This window comes from Canis lupus, chromosome 3, assembly GCF_003254725.2.
Source record: "Canis lupus dingo isolate Sandy chromosome 3, ASM325472v2, whole genome shotgun sequence".
Taxonomy (NCBI): domain Eukaryota; kingdom Metazoa; phylum Chordata; class Mammalia; order Carnivora; family Canidae; genus Canis; species Canis lupus.
This window is the reverse complement of record NC_064245.1, coordinates 54,316,581-54,343,269: the sequence shown is the minus strand read 5'-3', so window position 1 is coordinate 54,343,269 and position 26,689 is coordinate 54,316,581. Positions and strand designations below refer to the sequence as shown.

Below are 26,689 nucleotides of genomic sequence, written 5' to 3'. Positions count from 1 at the left end.
AGTGAGATCAAGCCCATTGGGAACCTGCAGCAGAGGGTCACAGGAACCTCCCTCGCACACCTTTGCTAGGCCCTTGGCATGAGTGGCCCTCCTCCTCTGAGGTCTGGGCCTATAGATCAAGCCAGCAGATGCAAGTTCCCGCTCAGAGACTGCTGCCAGCAGGCAGGCAGAGGTTAGCTGCACAGACTACACTCCTGCCTGGCTCTCTCCCACTCTCTAAACCTGAGAACCGATGCAGTTGCTGTTCTGAAATTGCAACATGTGAAGGACTGTTCTCACACTCCTTAGGCTTTTGCCCCTCCTTACAATGAGGGAAAGAAACCCAGGTCTCTGTCTACCTCCCTATGCTCCAGGTCTTGGATATCCCAGGGGACACAGAAAGTAAAGAATGAAAAGGTCACAGGGAATGGGGTGCTGCTGGCCGGCTCTGGCCACTCACAGAAATGCTGGTGCTCAGCTAAGGCAGGGCCATCTGTTTCTCTGGCCAGCACAATTCCAGCGTCCCAGGGTCAAAACGACAGTGGGGTCTCTTCCCAGCTCCTTCCTTTAGGTTCATATGGCACTTCAGCTTCAGAGACTGAACTGCAGAGGACATTTCAGGATCAAGCTTCCTCATTAGGCCCCAGAGTACAGAGAGACAGTGGGAATTCTGGGCCTCTTCTCTTCTCCCAGCTCCTAACATAACTGTCGGATTATCTTTGGCTTCTTAACTGCTGTGGTCAGCTTTTGACTGTTACCTTCATGGCTTTCTTGACAGGAAGCTGGGAGGCAGCGCTGTAACAGGTACAAGATGGCCTCCAATAGCCTCACAACTGATGGACTTGCTTCAGCTACTCTGCCCTTCTATGCTGTTCTCCAGCTGGGAGCCAGTGATCTTCCACCTACACAGACCATGTCAGTGTTTAACTGCCTACAAGGTGAAGTTCAAGCCTTTGGCTCAGCAACTGCAGCCCTCATGATGGGCTCCTGTCTGTTCCTCCAGCCTTAGAGCCACATCCCATGCCTGCCTGCCCCAAAGGCCATCAACACCAACCAGAGAAGCCCTGTACACCCACCTGTTCCTACACATGCTGTTGCCTCCACCTGGAATGTTTTTCCACCTTTCTTTCTTTCAAAACTTCTATTCAACCCAAATATCCTCTGTAAGCTCCTCCTGACACAGGCACCTGCAGCCCTTTGAATATATATCCCTGTGGGCACTTAGGAGCCTGTACTGAAATCACTCACTTGCCCTGTCAACCAGAACATTAGTCCTTCAGAGGCAAGAACCATGTCTTATTTACCTGTGTAGCTCTTGTACAAAAGACAGTGCCCAGAATTGGTATGACTTGTAAAGTAGGGTTTCTCAACTGGTGGATTTGGAAATATCACAGACACAATATTTGGCCTTCAGCAAGGCATTTGATAAGGAGTGTAAGGAGTTCCAAATGTCCCCAGCAGAGAGATACAGATGAATGCTACTCATTTAGATAAGTCAGCAACTGACGAAAAACCCTTCACAGGTGATACTGATTAGGTATCCCAAAAGGAAGAGGAAGGAAAGGAGAGAGCTGTGCCAGGGCTAAGGTCTCATGAACTGTCTAAGTCAGCAGAGGGACAGAGCACACAAACAAGTTCAGGAGGGACAGCCAGGAATGATTCCTTGAAGGAATACTTCAGAGTGGGCAGGTTCCCTTAAAGGGATGATCTTAAGGGATATAAACCAGATAGGGCCAGAATCGAGATGAAAGTGACCTAGGAAACTAAATCAGGGCATACTCTTCCTTCTAGAAAACTCATGAACCATGATGCAAGGACTTCCTACCCTCACCCCCCCCCCAACACACACACACACACACACACACACCCTTAGCCAACAAGATGGAGATGATGTTGCAGAACACAGCTAGCAAGAAAAAACTTGAGATTCTTGGCCAGGGCCGTGACACAGCCCTTGGGAAAGGAACGTGCTTGGGGGCTGCATTTGTCAGCATCTGTTCTGACAACATAGGGAAGACGGCTATTCTCCTTACTCTTCCAAACCTGGTGAGTTTGGACACTGGGCCATCCAAACCTGGTGTGAGAGTTTTGTTTCTGGAGCCATGCTTTCAAGGGCTACTGCCTGGAAGAGAGCACTTGGAGGAAGCAGCCCTGATGGGGCTGGAATATGAAATCACACTGAGAGCAGTGAGGATATGCTCCATCCAGAAAAGGCCATTCCTGCCCTCAAATGCTGGAAATCTGAGGAAGGGGATAAGTTGGGTTCAGTAAGAAAGAGAATTTCTGCAGCTCAGAGCTTTCCCCTGGGAACACCCCCATCCCGCAGCCCTCTAGGCAACAGAGGCTGGACGTTGGGGGTGGGGACGTTGGGGGTGGGGACGTTGGGGGTGGGAACTTTGTAGAAGACATGCACACATGGCAATCTATGCTTCTCTAAAACCTCCTCTTCAGCAACCCAGCTCACATGCTTTGATATTCTGCAAGTACTATAAACAGGGCACATCTGCCTAACATTAGAAGACAATTTTCCATTTTTTACAACTTTAAAAACATCTGGAAAATTTTATTAGCTCCTGTTGTAATATGCAGGTGGCTGTTGTGGTTAATTAAAGACTGGGTTTCATCTTAACCCCTTCATGGTTTTTATTCATATTTTTTCACTGTTTTAAGCAAAGTAAAACAAAAGCAGGAAGATCAGTCCCAGAAATAATGATGTCCTACTGTCTTACTTCTTTTATGTGCATGGAAGGCAACTCAGGAGACAGTGAATTTAACTTGGGCTGTTCTGTCACACACACCAGGGGACTGCTTAGGCCCAAGCTCCAAGCTCACCTGCACAGCGCCTCTGCGTCCAGCTGCCGGGGGTTTCTGTGGTCAATGATGACAATGTCGTGATGTTTGTCCAGGAAACAGGCAAGGACAGCCTGAGCCTCCTTGGTAACTGTGCACTTAAACCCTGCTTTTTCGCATGCCCTGCAGAATCCATTACACTGGTTATCTTCTTTGGTAAACACTAAAAGTACCTGAATCAAAAAAGCGCAAAGACTTTTAAAAAAAAAAAAAGCTATTGTTATAATGGTCGTTTCTTAACATGCCACAGAAAACTCCCCAGTGTTTTCAAGGCAAGTACGTAGATGTGAATATAACAATCTGTTGATAGAAATCCTCCTACATGTAACTCAGGGACATTATCACTCAGCTCCCCCAAATTAGTACTATTTTACATCTCTGGTCTGGAAGTTCAAGTGCATGGGTCATATACTTTTAATTTTGCTAATAAGCCCATTAGGCAGAACTCAACAAAAGCCTGATTAAGCATTTTATCTTGAAAGTATTTTAATTACAATACACAATACTTATTTTGGTTAATAGTAATAAACTAGATAAGTCCTTAGATAGCAAAAACTATAATTATTTTAGTCAAACTTTTAGAATAATTGAAAACTTTATTTTTAAAATTTTTTTTATTTATTTGAGATTGAGCAAGTACAAGTGGGGGGGCAAAGGGGGAGGAAAAGGGAGAAGCAGCCTCCCTGCTAGGCAGAGAGCCTGATGCAGGGTTCAATCTCAGGACCCCAAGATCATGACTTGAGCTGAAGGCATTCTCTTAACTAACTGAGCCACCCAGGCACCCCAAAAACTCAAAACTTTAAATAATGTATTTAAATGTTTTGACTCAAGATTTTATATAATTCCTCCAACTTAAAAAAGTTACTTTGATGATAAGACATTTCAAGTAGACCAAAATATAGCACTTCAACCTCCTTTCCTTCTGGAAACCACCAGATTGTTCTCTATAAGTCTGCTTCTGCTTTTTGTTGGTGGTGATGGTTTGTTTTTTAGATTCCACACATAAGAGAAATCATATGATACTTGTCTTAGGGGAAAAGGATTAAAAGGTAAATTTCTAGGGGCGCCTGCCTGGGTGGCTCAGTCAGTTAAGCATCTGACTCTTGACTTTGGCTCAGGTCATGGTCTCAGGCTTATGGGATCGAGTTCTATGTTGGGTTCCACGCCCAGCAATGGGTCTGAAGCCTGCTTAAGATTTTCTCTCTCTCTCTCTCTCTAATAGATAGATAAGGTAAACTTCCAGTCATAAAATATATACGACCCGGGGATATAATATATGACACAGGGAATATAGTTAACATTATATAAATAACATTATATGATGACACATGGTAGCTAGAGTTATAGTGATGGTCACTTCCTAATGTATATAAATGCTGAATGACTCTGCTGTACCCCTGAAACCAATATAATATTGTAGGTCAACTGCATTTCAATAAAATCAATTAATAAAGTTCTGACCGATAGCAAATGACAAAATAATGAAAACCATCAGTTAAGTGACTCAGGCACAGCACCAGGCCCAAGAGGTGGCACCTGTGCCTCTACCCAGGACAATGACGGCTTGCCCTGCCTGGCCTGGATCAGGTGAGGTCTGCACCTGCTTGCCTCCCCCGTCTCCAGCCAGGACTGGTTCAGAAGTACACTGTTTTGTCCCATTGGACCCAGACAGACTCATGAGGGCAATGGTGGTAAGGTGGAGGCGGCCAGCCTGTGAGAGACTGCAAAGCTGGCAGCAACCCTGTCCCCCAAGGCTTAGCTCCTCTAAGTTTATGCAAGTGCACAACTACCACAAACGCAAAGAACTAAGAGAGCACATTCCTGCCAGACCTTTGCACGTGTTTTTAAAATGTAACAGTAAACATGGTTTGTATGCAAGAAACATCAAATAACTTTGGAACTCAATTTCAACTGATTGTCTAATATTTTGGATTTGATCATTTAGGTATTCTCAGGTAGAGCTGATTTAGCAACACAGAAAAGATCATGCTTTTGCTTTTTTATACTGGAAAATTTCAAACCTATATAAAAGCTGTGAGTGCAATGAACATTAGCAGACCCTTCTAGTTTCATCAGTTGTTAACATTTTGCCCCCTTTGCTCTCTCCATCCCACAATTATGCACATTCTTTTCTTTATTGCTGAAACTTTCAAAGTAGGTTGCACACATCTCTTCATCTCTAAATACCTCAATATGTGTATCCAAAAAAAGTACATTCTCTTGTATAACTAAAGAACTATTATCAGCTGCAGGAAATTTAACGTCAATCCAATACTATTATCTAAAATAGAAAACTGTTTTCACTGTTAGGCCCACTCCCTCCCTCTCTTTAAAGAAAATCAATATGTAAAGATTACAGCATGGTTTATTATTACCTGGAGTTGATCTGGATGAAATCTCATGGGGCCAAACTGCACATCAGTTACTGCTACCTGTAAGAAAAAGATTTGCCTTAAAAAAATGTTTTTAAAAGATGAGCTGACTTTAAAATTTCTCTCTCCAATCATTGCCACAGAAGAAAGTGAGATTTTTACTCCAGAGGAAAAATCACATAAATAGTTATTACACAGAATCCCAGGGATCTCTTTATAACCCTCAGGAAAGGTGCAGAGCAGAGAGGGAGAAATAAAATGAGTCTGATCCTGGCTCTTCTTTTCCTAGATGTGTTTAACTTTAAGTGAATTACTGAACCTTCCTCAGCCTTAATTTCCCCTTTGTTACAAAGATCAAATGAGTTTACAGTATAAAGGACCCCCCAATCAGACACTGAATGAACATTAGTTCCTTTCTCCTGATGGCCAACGAAATCTTACATCGAGAATGGCATATACATAATGAAATCCAGCAGTCAGAATCATGCAACATCAGAGCCAAATAAATCCCGTTGAAAAGTAGTTAACACTTTCATTTTACAGAGAAGCACAGTGTTTATCGATAATTGCTTATCTGAGAACTTAGCACTAAATGACACAGATAAATACCATGTCATAACTAAATCCCAATAGCACCAATGGAGGGGAGGGGCTCAGCATAGACTGGGCATCATGCCAACTGCTGAACATGTTATCTTGCTCAATTTTCACAGCAACACAGCGAGGCTTACAGGTGGAAAACTGAGGTTCCAAGTACCTTGTTTACAGCCACAGAGTCAGCAAGTAGAAGCTGGGATTTATTTCACTGCAAACCCAGGGCCACTGGAAGGTTCGGGCAGTCTGTGCACTGCATAAGCGAGCCCAAGGAAGGAAGAATATTGGGGCTGAAATACAGCCCTGAGTGATGGACGCTGGCAATGAGTTGCTACCCAGAGGAGGAGACACATTTCTGTAACTTTTCCAGAAACACTATGTACTGAAGGGCTCCACAGGCCTCTGGGTGGTGGTATGATTCCATGGCAAATCTGCAGCGGAAGACCTAGATCTATAAGCCTTCCCATAAAATATTTCTGACCTGACTGCCCACTTCCCATGTCTACCCTCAGGCAGGGATCTGTCCCACAGTAAACACATGGAACAAGGCTTGCTGAGTGATAGGGAAAGCCCATGTCTATTTCTCACTGCAAGAAGCTGATGTCTACCAACTATGAGACACCAGCTTGGTTTCTCATATGCTTTGTAACAAACAGAAGAAGAAGGAAGGCCGTCACTATTCCAAGACCTAAGACTGAGGAGGACTCTGACAGTGGGAGGCTGAGGAGAAAAGACCCCCCCACATCCCAGCCTTATCCCCCCCCATGCTGGGTAACAGCAGGCCAGCCTCACAGCGAGGGGTGCAGCTGATGTCAAAGCCAGCAACTCTGAGAGATAATCCAAGGGGGCCAGGAGAGTCTTCAAAGAGAGGTTTGGTCTATTGCACAGTCATGTGCCTGCAGTGCACTCAGACACTGAGAGAGACCAATCTCAATGATGAGTTTTCTGTCGGTTTTCACTAAGTTTAAAGGAATGAATGAAAGTACGTACAAGGAATGATACAGATGTACTGCTTGGAGAATGCAGTGGAGCTACTCAGGAAAAAGAAAAAAGGAAGAAAATGACAGGAAAAAGAAAAAGAAGGAAAGTCACCTCGCTGATTTTCTATAGCATGGCGGACTCATGAACAGGAAGCCTGCTGCTACTGCCCAAGATAAAGCAGCCTAAGTACTTGCTTGAGTCCCTTATGTGAGTGGGGAGTGGGAGCTTCTGACAGGATACCTATGAAACTGGCTCTGAGGGCCAAGTAGATTAAAAAATCTCAAAGGAGAAAAAGAAATATTTATGAATTATATACAAGCATATGATACACTAGGTCACACAGAAAAAACACATTCCTGGAAGTAAAAACGGTACCATTTTTATTCTTCAACATAATGCCAGCAAAACAGAAATTTAAAACATGAGTTTAAGCAAAAATCAACAAACACCACTGCCATGAAAAATTTTTAAATATTAACTTGTAATTGCTGGGTCAGAGAGGGAAATGGAAATTATACCTACAGATTACCTTGAAAATAATAAAAATGAGAAGAATATCATGTAATGAAACTTATGGGACACTGCCAAATTTTACTCAGAGACAAGATTTATAGACTTAAATCCTTTTGTCACAAACAAGAATTAAGGGAACTTATCAAGCTTTAAAGTCACTAAGTTTGAGAAAGTCAAAAGTACAAACTTAAGGAAAACAAGAGGAAAAAAATAAAGGTAATAATAAAATTTTAAAATGTTAATGACTACCATATTTAAAAATACATACATACATACACGCACACATATATATACACATGTGTGCATGTATGTATATATAGCATTGATCACAAGCTGAGAAACAAGATAAAAGTATGAATGGATCAGGGCAAAGCCTCATCCCTCCCAGGAAAACAACTCTCAGCATTGGGTCCACACCAAAAGTGGGTGAAATAACTTTCACAAAGGACAGTATAACTTTATGATCTCAACTTACAAAAACAACTTACCACTGCATTAATTTTAAGAAATAAAAGCAGATATAGATTTTTTTAAAAGTTAATTTTGCCTCAGTATAATTTCAATATCATCATTTTAAAACATTAATGTTTCAGCAATTCTATTTTACCACCCAACACTTAACTTTATTTACTTAACTAGACTGCATTTTAACCTTACATCCTGTCTACGGGGTATATCCGGCTCTCAGGACCTCTGTCGAGCAGTGTCCCAGCAGAGCCGGACAACTACTTACCACTGCCCCCCCAAAATAACCACCACCAGGAAATCTGATGACATTACTCAGTGTGCGGACGTCAGCAGGGGCCCTCAAAGAGTAAACAACTTCCCAACTGCTCTGGAAAAGGGGATCAGAACTATAGAATTCTTACATTCTTCTTTTCTTCATGTATGAAAATCAGAATCAAACTGATCGAATGCTTCAAGGTCACAGCCCTCTTAATAATTTGCTGAGCACATTAACATTTAAAAGAGAAGTCATCTTCAGGTTAATTGTAATATCACAGCTTTGATTTAATCTTTAAGTTTAAAAGCAATGGATACTTTAGACAATACAGAAACAACACTGTGGATAATGGTAATCATACAAGCTGTTTAGTTTTCTGGACTTTTAGATATGTATTTATTAAACTGTAAAAGAAATTATAAACTCTTTGTATTTTAATAAAGTAATATTTATAAATATGGCTGACAGAAGCATGAAATTTAAATTATTATCAAAACTGACAAAACACATATCAGATCTCTTTTGTTGCCTAACGGACCTAACACTTAGAGAAGTGACACTAGAAGGTGAAACTAGTTATGAATCTTGTTTGTGGATAGGGGTGGGAAAGAAAAGAGATACATAATACTAACCTGCCTACAATTTCTGTTCCCCCAAACCAACTCTATCCCTTGCCTGCTTTGTTTTTTTCCCTCTGCAGCTCTCAGTCATCATTTGCAAAACTCTGTATTTTACTATTTATCATCTTTATCATCTGTCTCTCTCACTAGAATGTAAGTTCTACGAAGACAGGGATTTATCTGCCTTATTCATTGCTGTATTTCCAAAATCCGAAACAGTCCCTGGCACGTGGGAGGCATTTAAGAAGTATTTTTGAATCAGTATTACTCAACAGCTAATCTTTTCTAATCACTCGTTTATCCGGAAATCACACTCATGCTAGTTTCTACATATGCATGTATATGTGATACAGCACTTCCAGTTTTAGAATGTTTTTATATATTCATTTCATAAAGGAACATAAAGGAAGGAAGGACTCTTACGAAAGCCTAAGCACTAGGAACCACAAAAGAATCATGTGTTTTTTTTTTTTTTCCTACATCCCCTTTATTAGAAACAAAGATACACTGGGATCAACTTAAATTAATTGTATACAAACCTAGGAGCTCTAGCAAAGTCAAAAATCAGATTTTGTCCTGAGCCTTGCTAACCCTCCAGACTTTCCCTGTACATCCAGTGGCCTTGTCTTTCTCTCTGGGCAGAGTGGTAACTTGGTCAAAGGGACACAGCTTAGACAGTCAGGAGACACTAGTTCCTGGGTGGGAAGAGTCAAAATTAGTCCAGACATCTGTGTATCACTTACTACTATGCTTTAAGCCAAGCACTGAGCAAGGTGCTGGAAGTGCAAAGATGTACCTAACCCTGCCCTTGAGTTGCAGGAGGGGAAAATGTACACAATGACAACATGATGCAGTTTTAACAGAGAAAGGAGTTGCCTATTACGTGCTAAAAACTCTGCTTCCAGAGTTTAGTCATAAATCATACTTAAATCCAGTTTAGTCCTTCCTCTATGAGTAAGGTAAACTCATTAACTCCATTTTATTGATGAAGAAACTGAAGCTCAGAGCATTGTGGTTAAACAGCTGGTAAAGGACAATGATGAGACTAAGACCCAATTCAGGGGGACTGAATTCCTGTGGTCTTTTTATGCTTCACTGGGATTGGCCTAAAATCACCTGACCTTAACCTATATCTAATGGAAATAAGACCAAGAACCTAGGAAGCAGCATTCACTCACTTGACAAATCTTTGTTGCACACCCACAGTGAGCTAACTGGTTTCCTAGGCATTAGATATCCAATAAAAAATAAGACAGTACCTCTACCTACTGGGGGAAGGTGATAGAAACTAGCTGGGGTGCTATTTTGTTTTTTATAGATTTACTTATTTGAGAGAAAGTGCGCATGAGCAGGGGGGAGGGGTAGAGGGAAAAGCACACTCTCCACTGAGCAGGGATCCAGATGCGGGACTCCATCCCAGGACCCTGAGATCATGATCTGAGATGAAGGCAGACGCTTCACCAACTGAGCCAGCCAGGCACCCCTATTTTAAATCAGAATCCAGGAAGGCCTCTCTGAAGCAGCAATGTAGAAGATGAGATCTGAATGAGAAGCAGCCAAGCCAGTCACACAAGGAAAAGAAGGAGCCCCAGGCAGAGGGAACAGGAATGCATGGGTCTCAGGGTGGGAATGGGGAGCATTCAAGGAAAGGAAGGGAATGAGGACAGGAGATGAGGTCATGGCTGGGTAGCGGCCTTACGATGCAGAGCCTTCTAAGCCCAGACAAGAAACCTGGGTTTTATCCTAAATTTCATCAAAAGTCACCAAAGAGTTTTATATAAGAAGGTGATAGAATCTAATTTTTATTTTTTAAATAGATCCCTGGTGAAGAATGGACAGTGGGATGGTGACAGCAGAGGCAAAGGAGACCAGCGAGGAAGTTTCCATAGCAGTTCAAGTGAGAGAGGATGGCCCTGTGGCCCAGGAGATGAGCAGATAGCTTTAGGGTATTTTGGGGCTCAGTGATCAGGACTTCTTGATAGATGGGACATTATCTAATCTACTGGTTCCTAGACCAGAGTTCTGATATCTGACTTGAGGTTTTTATTTAGGTGTTGTATGGAAATTTGGGGTGCTGCAAGGCATCCTGGTAGAAGTTGGTGTGGGTCTCCTTGGTCCTTTCCAGATCCACCCACAAGATGGCACCAAGATATACCTTGAGGCAAAGCTCCCAAATGCTCTCCAAGAGCAGGCCAAATGCTCCACATCCATCCCCACCGTCCGTGTTTCTTTTTTCTCTCCTTACCTGTTCCTAATTGTCCCTTTGGTCAATTTAAACAGCGAATATTTACAAGGAGACTTTTATATGTTTCCCCAACTGAATGCCAAAATCAAGTCACATACTTGGGTAAAACTGCTCAGGTCCTTTTTTCCCTCAAACCCATAGTGTAGAGCAAAAAATGGTCTGGATTAAAAGCACTATCTAGAGTTTAAAGCCTGACTGCGAGCAAAATGCCTAATAAATTCTCAAGTATCTACAAAAAAAGATTTTCCAAGAAGCTTTTGCTATGAAACTACAACTTTACACACACATACACACTTTAAGGCATGCTTAAAACTTTATTTTTCCGAAGAGCTATTTTTTTCAGAGCACTAAGGTAATCTCTAATAAGAACCATTAACTTCATGACACCTTGAAATATCATGTGTAAAAAAACAGGATCTAGTTCTTAAATATCATATTTATGTATTTGGTACGAGGGACAAATAAAGATTTTCCTGAAACTCTGAAAGATTGCTTCTAAAGGTGAAACTAGAAAATCAATCCATAAAAAATGAGAATAGCCAATTGCAGGGTAACCTAACCCTAAGCTTCTCTTTAAATGTGCCACTGAAATTTAAGAATCCTCAAATCTCAACTGGGGAAATCTGAGGTATAAGATAACTAGAACCTACCTCTCTCCAACCCCTCAAAAAAGAGGCAACTGATCACTATGTATCATCCCGGCAGAATGAGGAGGGTCTACAGGCTGCCAGGGAAGGGGAGCCAGAGGTGGAGAACGCAGTGCTATTTATTCAGCTCCTTCCAGGAAAAACTGAATCCAGCAGGTATAGATGATCCGGATACTGAAAAAAAAAAAAGTTTCCTAACTATAAATTAACAAATGAGCATCCTGCTTCTCTCTGGGAGGAGTCTATTCTAGGCCTATGTATATATGTTGATCATGTTTATATCACACTCTGCACACTTAGACAGCAGTGAGCCTTGTTCAGGAGGGTGTACAGCTGCCTGCCCGCCCACTGCCCACTGCTAAGCATCCTGACTCCAAATGCCAGCCCAGGCCTTACTGGGTTAGCTCATGAACCTCAATGATATCCAAAGGGACTACACTGAGAATCACAACCCACACGATATGATAAATTATCCAGAATCACCCAGTTTCCACAACATGCTACCTGAGACTGGATATATTGGGGGGGGGGTATTTTTTATTTTTTTTTAAAGATTTTATTTATTTATTTATGAGAGAGAGAGAGAGAGAGAGAGAGAAGCAGAGACACAGGCAGAGGGAGAAGCAGGCTCCATGTAGGGAGCCCGACATGGGATTCAATCCTGGGACTCCAGGATCATGCCCTGGGCCAAAGGCAGGCGCTAAACTGCTGGGCCACCCAGGGATCCCCCAGATGGGGGGTTTAAACTGACTTTTCTCCCCTGAAAACCTATGTGTCTTTAGGCAAGTTTTCTCACTTTGCTGAGGACCCTGCCTAGAGAACAGTGATTGTCAAGATTCAGTGAGAGACAGACATGCAGTTCTGCAGGGCACCTGGCCTACGGTCAAGGGCACCATAATGTGTGGCCGTTATTGCTGGTGGAAGGGGATACATGAGCATTCACAATGCCCCTGCTGTAGTTCTAGAGCAATGAGGAAATTCTTACCAGGTGTGGAGGCTCCACACATCGGTTTTGGCAGAAAGCAGGTTTCCAGACCGAATGTTATTTGAGAGAGTCTGCCAGAGTCAAATTGCTCATCCCAACCACCTTCCTGTATCCAACCATCAGACCCTCTGAACACAGTCCACGGCCAGAGGTTCTACTGCTGAAACCATGTCTTTTATGAGCCCTGTGTTAGGAGGGCTACCTAAGTATTCTCTTAACTGACCTACACGGTTTTTCATAAATAACACTGATTTCCTCAAAGCTTCTTTTTGGAATATTTCACTATTAATTATGTCTAATTCTAGATTTCAAATAATTAGCTCTGAAAAATCAAGGAAGAAGTTGTTTCTTAAGTTCCAAGGAAAACAACTTTGGGTTTGAGAGGAGAGGAGAAAGCACAGGGGGTTGAGAGAAGTACACAGCAGGGGTACTCACCCCACCAGCAGAGTGTGAAGCACCCCTGAGGCAGACAAGGCCTTGGGTCCAGAAGATTAGGGATGGATGCTGGAGGGGGAGAATACCGGGAGCCTTGGCCCCCAGCTTCAGATAACTACTGCCTTCGCCCCTTCAATGCAAGTAACAGCAACATCCCAGGCCAGAGGTTTCCTCTGGAGAATGTACTATCCCAGGGCTGCTGCTTCCTAAGGGTTTTAGAACAAAATCTTGACCAGAAGTAATCTGGTATTTACATAGGAAAAATGTATTATTTACATCCTCCAAACTAAATACATTTTTAAGACTTTTTTTTCAGAGCGGTTTTAGGTTTACATCAAAACTAAAAAGTACAGAGATTTTCCTCATATCCTTTACTTTCATACATGTATAGCCCTCCCCATCATCATCATCATCATCATCATCATCACTCACTAGGACGGTACATTTTTTACCAAGGATGAACCCACATGGACACGTCATAATCATCCCAAATCTGTATTTTACCTTAGGCTTCACTCAGTACTGTACATTCTATGGATGTGGACAAATGTATAATGACATGTATCCATCATTAGAACATCATGTGGAGTATTTTCACTGCACTGAAAATCCTCGTTCCACCTCATCATCTCCTCCCCACCCCTGGCAACCACTTATCTTTTTACTGTCTCCACAGTTGTGCTTTTTTCCAGACTGTCCTATAGTTGTAATCATCCAAGTATCGTGCCTTTTCATACTGGTTTTTTCCACTTAGCCAATGCACTTAAGGTTCCTCCACATCTTCTATGGCTTAATAGTTCATTTCTTTTCAGTGCTGAGTAATATTCCATTGTCTGAATGTATTAGTTTATCCATTCACCCACTAAAGGACATCTTGGTGGCTTCTAAGTTTTGGCAGTTATGAATGAAGCTGCTATTAACATCTTTCTGCAGGGTTTTGTGTAGATTTAAGTTTTTCAACTGTTTTGGGCAAATACCAAACAGAAATGGCTAGGCTGTATGATCAAGTCAGTTTAGTTTTGTGAGAAACTACCAGAATGTCTTCCAAAGTGGTCATGCCATTTTGCATTCCCCCGGCACTGTATGAGAGTTCCTGTTGCTCTAACCTCATGAGCACTTGGTGTTGTCAGTGCTCCAGATTCTGGCCATCTAATTAGATGTGTGCTGGGGCACCTGGGTGGCTCAGTGAAGTGTCTGCCTTTGGCTTAGGTCATGATCTCGGGGTCCTGGGATCAAGCCCCATGTCGGGCTCCCTGCTCAGGGGGGAGTCCGTTTATCCTTCTCCTTCTGCCTCTCCCCTTCCCTCCCACCCTTGCTCTCATTAAAAAATAAAATCTTTAATTAATAAATAGAAGATAGATGTGTAGTGGTATCTTGCTTTTAAATTTGTATTTCTCTGATAACATATGCTGTGGAACATCTTTTCCTGTGTTTATCTGCCATCTGTAGATCTTTGGTGAAATGTCTGTTAAAGTCTTTAGCCCACTTTCTAATGAAGTTGTTTTCTTATTAGTAGGTTTTTAAGAGTTCTTTGTATATTTTGGACAACAGTCCTTCATCAGATACATCTGTTGGAGATATCTTCTCCCAGTCTGGGGCTTTCTTTTAATGTTCCTGATATTGTCTTTCACAGAGCAGAAGTTTTTAATTTTAATGCAGTTCTTTTTTTTAATATTAATTTTTAAAAAATTTTATTTATTTATGATAGGCATACAGTGAGAGAGAGAGAGAGGCAGAGACATAGGCAGAGGGAGAAGCAGGCTCCATGCACCGGGAGCCCAACGTGGGATTCGATCCCGGGTCTCCAGGATCGCGCCCTGGGCCAAAGGCAGGCGCTAAACCGCTGTGCCAAAAATAAATAAATAAATAAATAAATAAATAAATAAACAAACCGCTGTGCCACCCAGGGATCCCCTAATGCAGTTCTTCTTATCAATTATTTCTTTTATGGATGTTTTATCTGTTTATTGGTGTTGCATCTAAAAAGGCATTACAACACCCAAGGTAATCTAGAGTTTCTCCTAAGTTATCTTCTAGAAGTTTCATGGCTTTGCATTTTACTTTTAGGTCTCCAATTCACTTTGAGTAGGTTTTTGTGACGAGTGTAAGATCTGTATCTAAATTATTTTTTATGTGGATGTCCAGTTGTTCCAGTACCATATCTTAAAGAGACTATCTTTACTCCATTGTACTGCCTTTGTTCCTTTGTCAAGATCAGGTGACTATATTTACATGGGTCTATTTCTGGGCTCTCTTTTCTGTTCCTTTGATCTATTTGTCTATTCTTTTATCAATATCCCCAAAGTATCCATGAAGTTGAACCAAGGAGAGTTATTCCTCTCCTTTAATACTGTGCTGGCTATTCTGTGACTTTCGCTTCTCCGTGTAAATGTCAGAATCAGTGTGTCAATATCCATAAACTAACTTTGCTGGGATTCTGACTGGGATTGCCGTGAGTCTATATATCAAGTTGGAAAGAACTGACATCTTTACAATATTGAGTCTTCATATCCACAAATACGGAATATCTCCCCATTTATTTAGTTCTTCTTTGATTTTGCCCATCAGAGTTTTGTGGTTTTCCTCATATAGATTATGCACACACTTTATTAGATTTATACTAATAAATGTTGTTTCTTTTTGGGAGTACTAATGTAAATGATATTGTTGTTTATTTTTTAAGTAGGTTCCACACCCAACATGGGGCTTGAACTCACAACCTTGAAATCAAGAGTCACATGCTCTACTGACTAAGCCAGTCAGGCACTCCCAATATTGTGCTCTAAATTTCAAATTCTATTCGTTCATTGTTAGTAAACAGGAAAGCAAAGGTTATATTTTAACCTTGTATCCTGCAACCTTTCTATAATCACGTATTAATTCTGCCGTTAGTTTTTCTGTCAATTATTTTAGATATTCTATATAAATGATGTCATCTGTAAACAAAAAACAGTTTTAGGTCTTCCTTCCTAACTGTACACCTTTTATTTCCTTTTCTTGTCTCATTGCATTAGCAAGAATTTCCAGTATGATGTTGAAAAAGACTGGTGAAAGAAGACACATCACTGACCTACACTTGATCTTGGCAAGAAAGCCTCAAGTTTCTCATCATTAAGTATGATGTTAGCTGCAGGTTCCTAGTTTACTGAGTAAACTATTCCTAGTTTACTGAGACCTTTTTATCATGAATGGGTTTGGGATTCTGTCAAATGCTTTTTCTGCATTTAATGATATGATCATGTGATTTTTCTTTTTTAGACTATTGATGTGATAGGCTATATTAATAGATTTTTCTAATATTGAACCACCAGGCTTGCCTAACTGAGATAAAGCCCACATGGTTGTGGCACATAATTCTTTTTATACTTTTTTCATTGGATTTACTAGTATTTTGTCAGGAATTTTTACATCTATGTTCATGAGAGATATTGGTCTGCAGTTTTCTTGTAATGCCCTTTATCTAGTTTTGATATTAAGGTAACGCTGGCTTCATAGAATGAGTCAGGAGGTATTTTCTCTGCTTCTACTTTCTGAGAGAGACTGTAGAGAGTTAGTATAATTTCTTCCTTAAATGTTTAGTAAAACTCACCAGTAAAGCCTTTTAGGCTTAGTGCTTTCTGTTTTGGAAGGTTATTAATTATTGGCTTAATTTCTTCAATAGATAGCCTATTCAGAGCATCAAGTTCTTTTTTTCAAGATTTTATTTATTTATTCATGAGAGACACAGAGAGAGAGAGAGAGGCAGAGACAGAGGCAGAGGGAGAAGCAGGCTCCATGCAGGGAGCCGGACGTGGGACTCGATCCTGGGACTCCAGGATTATGCTCTGGGCTGAAGGCGGTGCTAAACCACTGAGCCACGGGGGCTGCCCAAGCATCAAGTTCTTATGTGAGTTTTGAAAGTTTGTGTCTTTCAAGGAATTGGTTCATTTCATCTAGGTTATCAAATTTGTGGACACAGAATCATTTATAGTATTTCTTTACCAAGCTTTTAACTTCTATGGAATCTGTAATGAAGCTCCTTCTTTCATTTCTGGTATCAGGAATTTGTATCTGCTTTTTTAGCTAGCCTGGCTGGAGGCTTATCGATTTTACTGATCTATTCAAAGAACCACCTTTTGGTTTCATTAATTTTTCTCTATTGATTTCTTGTTTAAAATTTCACTAATTTCTGCTTTAATTCTTTATTATTTCTTTTCTTCTGCTTATTTTGGATTTAATTTGTTGGGTTTTTTTCCCCAAGTGACCGAAGGTAGTAACTTAGATTATTAATTTTATTTTTTATTTTTTTAAAGATTTCATTTATTCATGAGAGACAGAGAGAGAGAGAAGGGTGGGGGGAGAGACAAAGGCAGAGGGAGAAGCAGGCTCCACGTAGGAAGCCCAACGTGGGACTCAGTCCCGGGTCTCCAGGATCACACCCTGGGCTGAAGGCGGTTCTAAACCACTGAGCCACCCAGACTGCCCTCTTATTTATTTTTTAAAGATTTTATTTATTTATTCATAAGAGACACAGAGAGAGGCAGAGACACAGGCAGAGGGAGGAGCAGGCTCCTTGAGGGGAGCTCGATATGGGACTCGATCCCAGGACTCCGGGACCATGCCCTGAGCTGAAGGCAGATGCTCAACCACTGAGCCACCCAGGTGTCCCAGATTATTAATTTTAGATCAATCTTCTTTTTCAATTACACATTCAATGCTACCAATTTCTAAGCACTTTTGCTGCATCCCAGAAATCTTGGTAAGTTGTATTTAGTTTTCATTTATTTCAAAATATTTTAAAATTTCTTTTTTAACCCATGTTTCATCTCCACATATTTGGGGAATTTCCAGTTATCTTGCTGTTATTGATTTCTAGTTTACTTCCATTGTGGACTAAAAGCAGACATTGTATGGCTTCTACTCTTTCAAATTTGTTAAAGTATTATGGCCCAGAATGTGGTCTATCTTGGTGAATATTCTGTAAGAGCTTGAGGGGGAAAAAACCACATGTACTTTACTATTAGATGAAATAGTTTATACATGTCAATTATATCCAATTGATTGATGGTGGTGTTGAGTTCCATTCTGTCTTTACTGGTTTTTTGTCTGCTGGATAGGTCCATTTCTGAAAGGTGTTGAGGTCTCCTGCCATGATACTGAACTCATCTATTTCTCCTTGCAGTTCTATTAGTTTTTGTCTCATGCAGTTTGATGCTCTGTTGTTGGGTGCATATACATAAAGGATTGTTATGTCTTCTGGGAGAGCTGATCTCTTTATCATCATGTGGTGTCCTTCTGTATCCCTGATAACTTCCCTTACTTTGAAGTCTGCTCTGTCTGAAATTAATATAGCTATATTTGCTTGTTTTTAATTAATGTTACCATGGTATGTCTTTATTTTTAATGTAGATGTCTTTTTTTTTTTTTTTTTTTTTTTAAGATTTAGAGAGAGAGCAAGCAAGCAGGTGTGCACCTGAGCTGATATCAAAAGTCCAACACTTAACCAACTGAACCACCCAGGTGCCCCTATATGTGTCTTTATAAGTAAAGTGAGTTTCTTGGGGTGTCTGCCTTTGGCTCAGGTCATGATCTCAGGGTCCTGGAGTTGAGCCTCATGTGGGGCTCCCCGCTGAGCAGGGAGCCTGCTTCTCCCTCTTTCTGCTCCTGCTGTCTCTCTCAAAGAAATAAAATCCTTTAAAAAAATAATAATAAAGTGAGTTTCTTGTAGACAACATAGTTTCTTTCTGATATTTACTATATAAATCTTGTCAAACTCTTGGAGGCAAACCTCACAATACTGTGGGGCCCCCCTCATACCACAGTCCCTCAGAACATTCTAATTCTCTCAGAGTTGTCTGCACCAAGCCTCCAGTAATTCACAGATTACAGTTCAGGTTTTCCTACCCCAGCATTCCTGAACGGCTTCTACTCAAGAGCCTCTGGGAAGCAGTGAGTCCCTGCATTTGCCTAGCTCTCCAATCTTGGGGGTACTGTGTCTTCCCCTATGGATTTAAGAGTTGTTGATTTTTCAGTCTCTTCAGCTTTTTACTTATTGTTAGGATAAAATGTTGATTTCCAAGCTCCTCATGAACAGAACTAGAAACTAGAAGTCTAATACGTTTTCAACAAAATTATATGCAGGAAGTCTCAGATTACAGTCCAAATACACTTGTTCAAACAGCAAGTAGTCATAATTGCATAAGCATTTTGGAAAGCATGGAGTGTCAAAGGGGATATGCAGCTTCCAAAACTGCCAGTGCACATAGGGCATCCCAGCACCATCCTCCATGGGGCCACTGCCTTCCTTTGGAAGTCACAGGAGAGCAGGCAAACTGTTCTTTTGAGTGCATTCAAAGCAACCACTCCCCCTCCCCATAAAAAAAATAAGGATATTTTTAATTTCCAAGTTTTTGTCAAGAGCAAAATTAATGCAATGCAAACTGGAACTAAGTAATACATTTTAACAAGCTAAAGTAATTTTGTTACATAAACTAATTCATTTATTATAGGCTAATGCTGTTCCAAGTAGTGGGGCTTCTACTGGTCTTTCAACTACAGTTGTCTGAGGCTGACTTTACTGTGACAGCAGAAGTGGCCCAGGCACCACCTTACACCGTCTTCATGCAGGAAAAACAGTGCCAGATCCCCATAGCTCATCGTTTCATCTTGGTTTTGCTACAGAAGTAGCAAGTGTACTTGGCATGCTGGCTCATTTCCATCTCTTCACCATTTTCCTGAGGGAGACACCAAAACGAGTGCCCTATTTACCTACGATTCCGCCCTTCTTGGTGTTTAGCCAAATAACAGCAAACTAGGTCTGAGCCTGAGCGGAAGAGATGCTCATGCTCTGCACGTGCAACCTCTTGTCAAGAACCACAATATTTGACAATTAGAAAGTGATGTTTTAAGCATTTTACATCCTAACGTGCTAGAATGTTATTTATGTATATGGCTTTAGTAAATTTCAGTTATGCTTTAGGAAGCAGGTTGGGGGTTTTGAGTTGACTTACGATGAATTATAAAATTTTCCCATTTAAGAGTAAGTAATGGCTCCAAGTCGAAAATTTCACTTAGGGCACATGCTGTTCAGGAACTAATTACCAAGGTTAAGCCAAAAATGCCTGTACCTGCATACCCTATGACCCAGAAGTGAGAATTTGAGATCTATTAACAAAGATCTGTAAGGGGTTATATGCAAAAATGTTTGTCCAGGGTTATTCGAAGCGGCAGAGCTGCAGACAATATGGGTATATCTAACTGGGAAAGAGTAATATGATGAATCCTTTTTAAAAAAGATTTAATTTGTTTATTTGAGGATACGAGAGAGAGCACAAGCAGGGAAGAGGCAGAGGGGCAACCAGACTCCCTGGCCTGGTCTGACCTGGGGCTCCATCCCAAGACCCTGGGATCATAACCTGCACTAAGGCAGACGCTTAACCAACTGAGCCACACAGGTGCCCCAGTAATATGATAAATCTTAAATACTTATGCTAAGTGAAAAAGAAAAAAAATCATGAGATCTATAATACCATTTACAAAATTACAAATACATAAGCCCTCAAAAATACATACTTTACAATACCACACAAAAACGAAATAACATACATTAAACACATTAGAATGATTATGTACAGTTGGCAGGGAGAGAAAAGGAGAATCAGATGAAGACCACCAAACTAAAAAAAAAAGTGAGGAACCGTCAGAGATAGGCAAGGATTTCTTAAACATAAAAAGACTAATAAATTAGATTTTAAAATTAAGAACTTCTGTTCATTAAAGGACCCTACTAAGGGAGTGAAAAGATAAGCTACAGAATGGGAGAAGGTATTTGCAAAACATATGACTGACAAAGGGCTCGTGATATGTAAAGAACACCTAAAGATCCAGAAGTAAGGAGACCAACCAGAGGGAGCCTTGCACAGCCAGGTGATGCTAATCTGTTAAGATCTGACAGGGTTTGTATTTCCCTGATGGCAAGTGATGCAGAGCATTTTCTCATGTGCATGTTGGCCATGTCTATGTCTTCCTCTGTGAGATTTCTCTTCATGTCTTTTGCCCATTTCATGATTGGATTGTTTGTTTCTTTGCTGTTGAGTTTAAGAAGTTCTTTATAGATCTTGGAAACTAGCCCTTTATCTGATACGTCATTTGCAAATATCTTCTCCCATTCTGTAGGTTGTCTTTGAGTTTTGTTGACTGCATCCTTTGCTGTGCAAAAGCTTCTTATCTTGATGAAGTCCCAATAGTTCATTTTTGCTTTTGTTTCTTTTGCCTTCATGGATGTATCTTGCAAGAAGTTACTGTGGCCAAGTTCAAAAAGGGTGTTGCCTGTGTTCTCCTCTAGGATTTTGATGGAATCTTGTCTCACATTTAGATCTTTCATCCATTTTGAGTTTATCTTTGTGTATGGTGCAAGAGAGTGGTCTAGTTTCATTCTTCTGCATGTGGATGTCCAATTTTCCCAGCACATTTATTGAAGAGACTGTCTTTCTTCCAATGGATAGTCTTTCCTCCTTTATCGAATATTAGTTGACCATAAAGTTCAGGGTCCACTTCTGGGTTCTCTACCAGATACCACCTCACACCAGTGAGAATGGGGAAAATTAACAAGGCAGGAAACAACAAATGTTGGAGAGGATGCGGAGAAAAGGGAACCTTCTTACACTGTTGGTGGGAATGTGAACTGGTGCAGCCACTCTGGAAAACTGTGTGGAGGTTCCTCAAAGAGTTAAAAATAGACCTGCCCTACGACCCAGCAATTGCACTGTTGGGGATTTACCCCAAAGATTCAGATGCAATGAAACACCGGGACACCTGCACCCCGATGTTTCTAGCAGCAATGGCCACAATAGCCAAACTGTGGAAGGAGCCTCGGTGTCCATCGAAAGATGAATGGATAAAGAAGATGTGGTCTATGTATACAATGGAATATTACTCAGCCATTAGAAACGACAAATACCCACCATTTGCTTCAACGTGGATGGAACTGGAGGGTATGATGCTGAGTGAAATAAGTCAATCGGAGAAGGACAAACATTATATGTTCTCATTCATTTGGGGAATATAAATAATAGTGAAAGGGAATATAAGGGAAGGGAGAAGAAATGTGTGGGAAATATCAGAAAGGGAGACAGAACATAAAGACTCCTAACTCTGGGAAACGAACTAGGGGTGGTGGAAGGGGAGGAGGGCGGGGGGTGGGGGTGAGTGGGTGACGGGCACTGAGGGGGGCACTTGACGGGATGAGCACTGGGTGTTATTTTGTATGTTGGTAAATTGAACACCAATAAAAAAATAATTTATTAAAAAAAAAAAAGAAGTGACAGGGTAATTCAGCCCTCTGAGTCAGAATTCAACTAGGAAAAGAAAGCAGCTTATCAGTGATTGTTAAATTCCAGCAATTTTGTAAGAATGCAAGTAAGCAAAAAAAAAAAAAAAAGAATTAAAAAAAATAATTCAAGTAAGCAGGAAATTTGAACATTTTAAATTTTATAAAACATATAAACAAATGTCACTGGCTAAAGTCTCTTCTATTTTAAGAGTTCTTGAGAGAAAATGGAAAAAGCAGCATCCGCATCTACAATTTGTATATCTACAAGGGGGAAATGAGTTACTTATGCAACTACTACACAGTAGAAAGCTTTGTTTCCATAGAGATTATGACACAACTGATTTAGGCCTTAAATTAGAATATTCCGATTTGAATGGAGAAATGATCTTTTTGTCTAAATGAATAGTGTATTCAGTGTGAATAAAAGCTCCGCACATCTGCTGATATCATTTCCTCTTTACTTCGGTAATAATAATGAGAATACATCCATACAAGTCCTAAAAAGGAATTCAGACACCCGAAAATTTCACAAGTGCCTGAAAATATATAGAGAATGACATCTTTCTACAGGATGTACAAAAATACTGACCATAAAGAACATAAAACATTTCAAAGTATCTTTCTGCTCACTTCACAACTATTACACTTAACCATTCTCTTGTATTATTAACTAAACAACAAGACGAAAGTCAATTCTGTCTACCTTCTGTCACTACTACCTGAATTCAACAGATAAACTGTAGACTGTGGGGGGTGGGGAGAGAGAGGAACACTTGCAATTATTAATCCAAAGTCACAAAAACATCAGAATGTTAAGTTTCAAAAGGAAGTGGAATGATACATAAATCGAGTACATATAAAATCCTTCAGGGGATCACACTGCCCTGGACAAAGCCTGGACTCTGACGTGGCATTCAAGGTTCTTATAGTGTTTGAAGCCTAAGCTTCAACGGCCCTAACAACTCAGGACCTCCTGAGAGCCTGAGTCTCTTACTACTATGCCATTCTTGTGGCTCACTGAGCATGGCACAGTCCTGCTTTCTTCCTCTTCTCCCCTAATTCTTCCTCATATTTCAAAACTCAAACAAACATGCTATGCCTGTGGCCCCAACCTCCATCTGGACGAGGGGCCAAGCCTATGTGTTCCCAAAGTTATCCTGGGCTTATTTTCATCACAGTGGAATTTCATTCCCTTACTTCCTCTGCTAGGCTGAGCTTGAGTTCTATTCACTTTCATAAAATTGGAACCTAAACAAATGCAGTGCTTAGTAACTACTGAATAATTGAAATCCCCAACATTTCCTCATGTTTTGATAATAAATGTTCCTAAAGGAAATATCCAAGAAGAAAGAATAAACAAATCCCACATGATAGAGTAAAATGAAGAATGACTACATTTCCTGATTGGCTTATATTATAAATCATTCTGTTCTTTTTCTAATTCACTGTGAAATCCTCTCCAGCCAAATGGATATTCTAATTCATTCTCAAAGGTCTCCACAGAAATGATATAATCTTTAATTTTGTTACAGTTGAGTATATTCTCAATAAGCCAAATTTTTCAAAGTTGTTTGATTAGCTTCTTGCTTTGTTGCCTCTCTGAACATTTTAGCACCCTACATCAATTGCTGTTTTCAACCACATTTTCTTTAGCTATCATAGAAAGTGCCTGACCTCCTTTTTAAAAAAACCTGTTTTCCATTTAAATTATAACATATAACTAGAAGTGAAAAACAGTATTGGTTTTGAGCATACATAACTGAACCTGAAAATAAAGCATGATGCACAAAAAACAGGAAGCGAGCCTTCTAGTTCAACCAAAGACACAATTTTCATATAAAAATGTCAGGCTATGACCATGTGATTTTGTAGAAAAATCTGTATGACAAATAACAAATAAAAGCAAAAAATGTAAAGATTAATACATTTTGGATGTATATCTATATACCCTCAAAATGTCTTTACATATTAAGCTAAAGGAAACTTCAATATCATGCTGATTTAATAGTGTAAGAAATTTTCCCAATAAAAAGACTTATTAGAATGGAAAAACTCTCAAACATACACAGTAGTAATAAGAAATAAATCTAAAACATGAAATTCTAATTACACTCAGAAAATGAAATGAGGGCAGACCACTTCTGCAAGTGGCTGGTTTCACTTATTACATGTTAATTTCCCCTAAATAGTTTCCGGGACACACAGATTCCCAGCACACTGAAAACCCCTCAAGAGAACGATGGTGCAGGGCTGGTCTGCAGAGCTAGCTGAATCTACCAAATCATATGCCTGAAGAAAGACTGGTAGCAGGGGCAACAAGAAGTCTGAATATGTAGTTTTGTGTTTATCACCTCTAAGCTTTGATTAGCTCTATTGACTCTGAGGTAGGGCAATCACTTGGGGGCATCTGAACTGCGGTGGGTCTAAGGACAGGGCCCCCATAAAGAATCACTGAAGCCTCGGTGTCCATCGAAAGATGAATGGATAAAGATGTGGTTTATGTATACAATGGAATATTACTCAGCCATTAGAAATGACAAATACCCATCATTTGCTTCAACGTGGATGGAACTGGAGGGTATTATGCTGAGTGAAATAAGTCAATCGGAGAAGGACAAACATTATATGTTCTCATTCATTTGGGGAATATAAATAATAGTGAAAGGGAACAGAAGGGAAGGGAGAAATGTGTGGGAAATATCAGAAAGGGAGACAGAACGTAAAGACTCCTAACTCTGGGAAACGAACTAGGGGTGGTGGAAGGGGAGGAGGGTGGGGGGTGGGGGTGAATGGGTGACGGGCACTGAGGGGGGCACTTGACGGGATGACCACTGGGTGTTATTCTGTATGTTGGTAAATTGAACACCAATAAAAAATAAATTTATTATTATTAAAAAAAAAAAAAAGAAGAATCACTGAAGCGCTTCCCAGCAGAATCCACTCCCAGAGGTTTATGTGCTTGGGGACATCTGACTCAGTAAAGGGAGCTTGGTAGTAAATGACAGTGCATGAAATAAATCTGGGCAAGGTTTTGCCTCCATTGCCCTGTTGTACACATAAGATTCTGATATTCTAGTAAGCCAACAGTTTCCTTCCATAATTGGAAGGTTGAATATGCAGGACTCTTCTTGCAGGGTAACCAAAAAAAAGTGATTTTTAAGTCATTTTCCCACTTTAAACCTGTTTAATGGAAATAGCACTTCCTCCATGCTTAAGACAAATGTCATAAAATTTCTGTCCATTCTTTCTCAACACAAAGCCCCCAGAATTGCATTTTGTTAGTTTCTGAAGGCTGCCATAACAAATGACCACAACCCAGGTGGCTTAAAACACACAAAGTTATTTCCTCACAGTTCAGGAGACTAAAGGTCCAAAATCAAGGTGGAGGCGGGCTGATTCATTCCAGAGGCTCTGAGGGAGAAAGCAGCTCTCCTAGCTGCTTCATACTCTCTCCTAGCTCCTGATGGTTGCCAGAAATCTCCGGCAGTCCTTGGCTTGCAGCTGCATCACCCCAAATTCTGCCTGTTGTCACATGGACTTCTTAGAAGGACGCTCGTCATTGGATCAAGGGCCCAGCCTAATCCAGTATGACCTCATCTGAACGGATTCCATCTGCAAAGACTATTTCCAAATAAGGTCCCATTCTGAGGTTCCAAGAGACATTAATTTTTGGAGGACACTATTCAACCTGGTACACTCTTTAAGTCACACAAACAGCTTTAATTAAGTCATTAAAATGATTAATCTACTTCATTTACATAGAGATCAAATTAGGCAAAACTATAGTAATGTTTGTGGGGGGTAGGGGGTGGCAGAGAGAACACAAGAAGGCCTTATAGGGTCCTGGAATGTTCTATTTTCCAGGATCTGTGTGCTGGTTACATTTACAAGAATTCATCAAGTTGTACACTTAGGATTTCTGCATTAACTTTCAAAAAGCGTTTACTTTAAAAAGAAAGCAATTTGTCCAATATCTTAACAGCACTTCAGTTTTCATCTGAAGACTTCTCTCCACCAGCAAGGGCTGGTTGCAGGGGCAGCATGCCTCTGGAGAAAGGGGGGTGGCTGCCTCTCTCTCCCTCACTTCCTCCCCCACTTGCTAGCTGCTGTTTGAGGCAGGGAGCGTAGGAAAGGGCCAGAGAGAAGTAAGTTCTCACTTGCCTGGAACCATTACATGATCTCTCACTGTTGGAGGCTGATGGATTTTTAAAGCTTTTCTCTTTCAGAACATTTTCGTGGGTTCTTTGGAGATTCTCCTTCTGTGTCCTTAGCCCTGCAACTGCTTTAGATGGGCAGTGCCTCTCTTCCAGCTGGTTTTCCCCAATCCTCCCTTACAGTGCATACGGCACAGCCTTTAGTGCAGGGGTCCCCTCAGCCTGGTCAGCTAACATCTTAGCAGGAAGCCTTTGAGAATGACCCTATATCAACATTCTA

General features: G+C 40.7%; 1 protein-coding gene across 8 annotated transcripts in view; it reads right to left on the bottom strand.

The window, feature by feature from the left end:
* The window catches only part of PDE8A (phosphodiesterase 8A), a 157,274-nt gene that overhangs the window by 77,788 nt on the left and 52,797 nt on the right, over positions 1 to 26,689 (bottom strand). For 7 of the 8 annotated variants that reach the window (XM_035714371.2, XM_025437723.3, XM_025437724.3 and 4 more), the window contains exons 2-3: positions 5,205 to 5,261; positions 2,812 to 3,002 (exon numbers count right to left, since the gene is read on the bottom strand). In XM_035714371.2, the coding sequence (XP_035570264.1) occupies positions 2,812 to 3,002; positions 5,205 to 5,231 (218 nt within the window). In that variant the 5' untranslated portion in view covers positions 5,232 to 5,261. Of the gene's footprint in view, positions 1 to 2,811; positions 3,003 to 5,204; positions 5,262 to 11,528; positions 11,696 to 26,689 lie in introns of those variants that run through there. The other variant, XM_025437728.3, reaches the window with a different exon arrangement.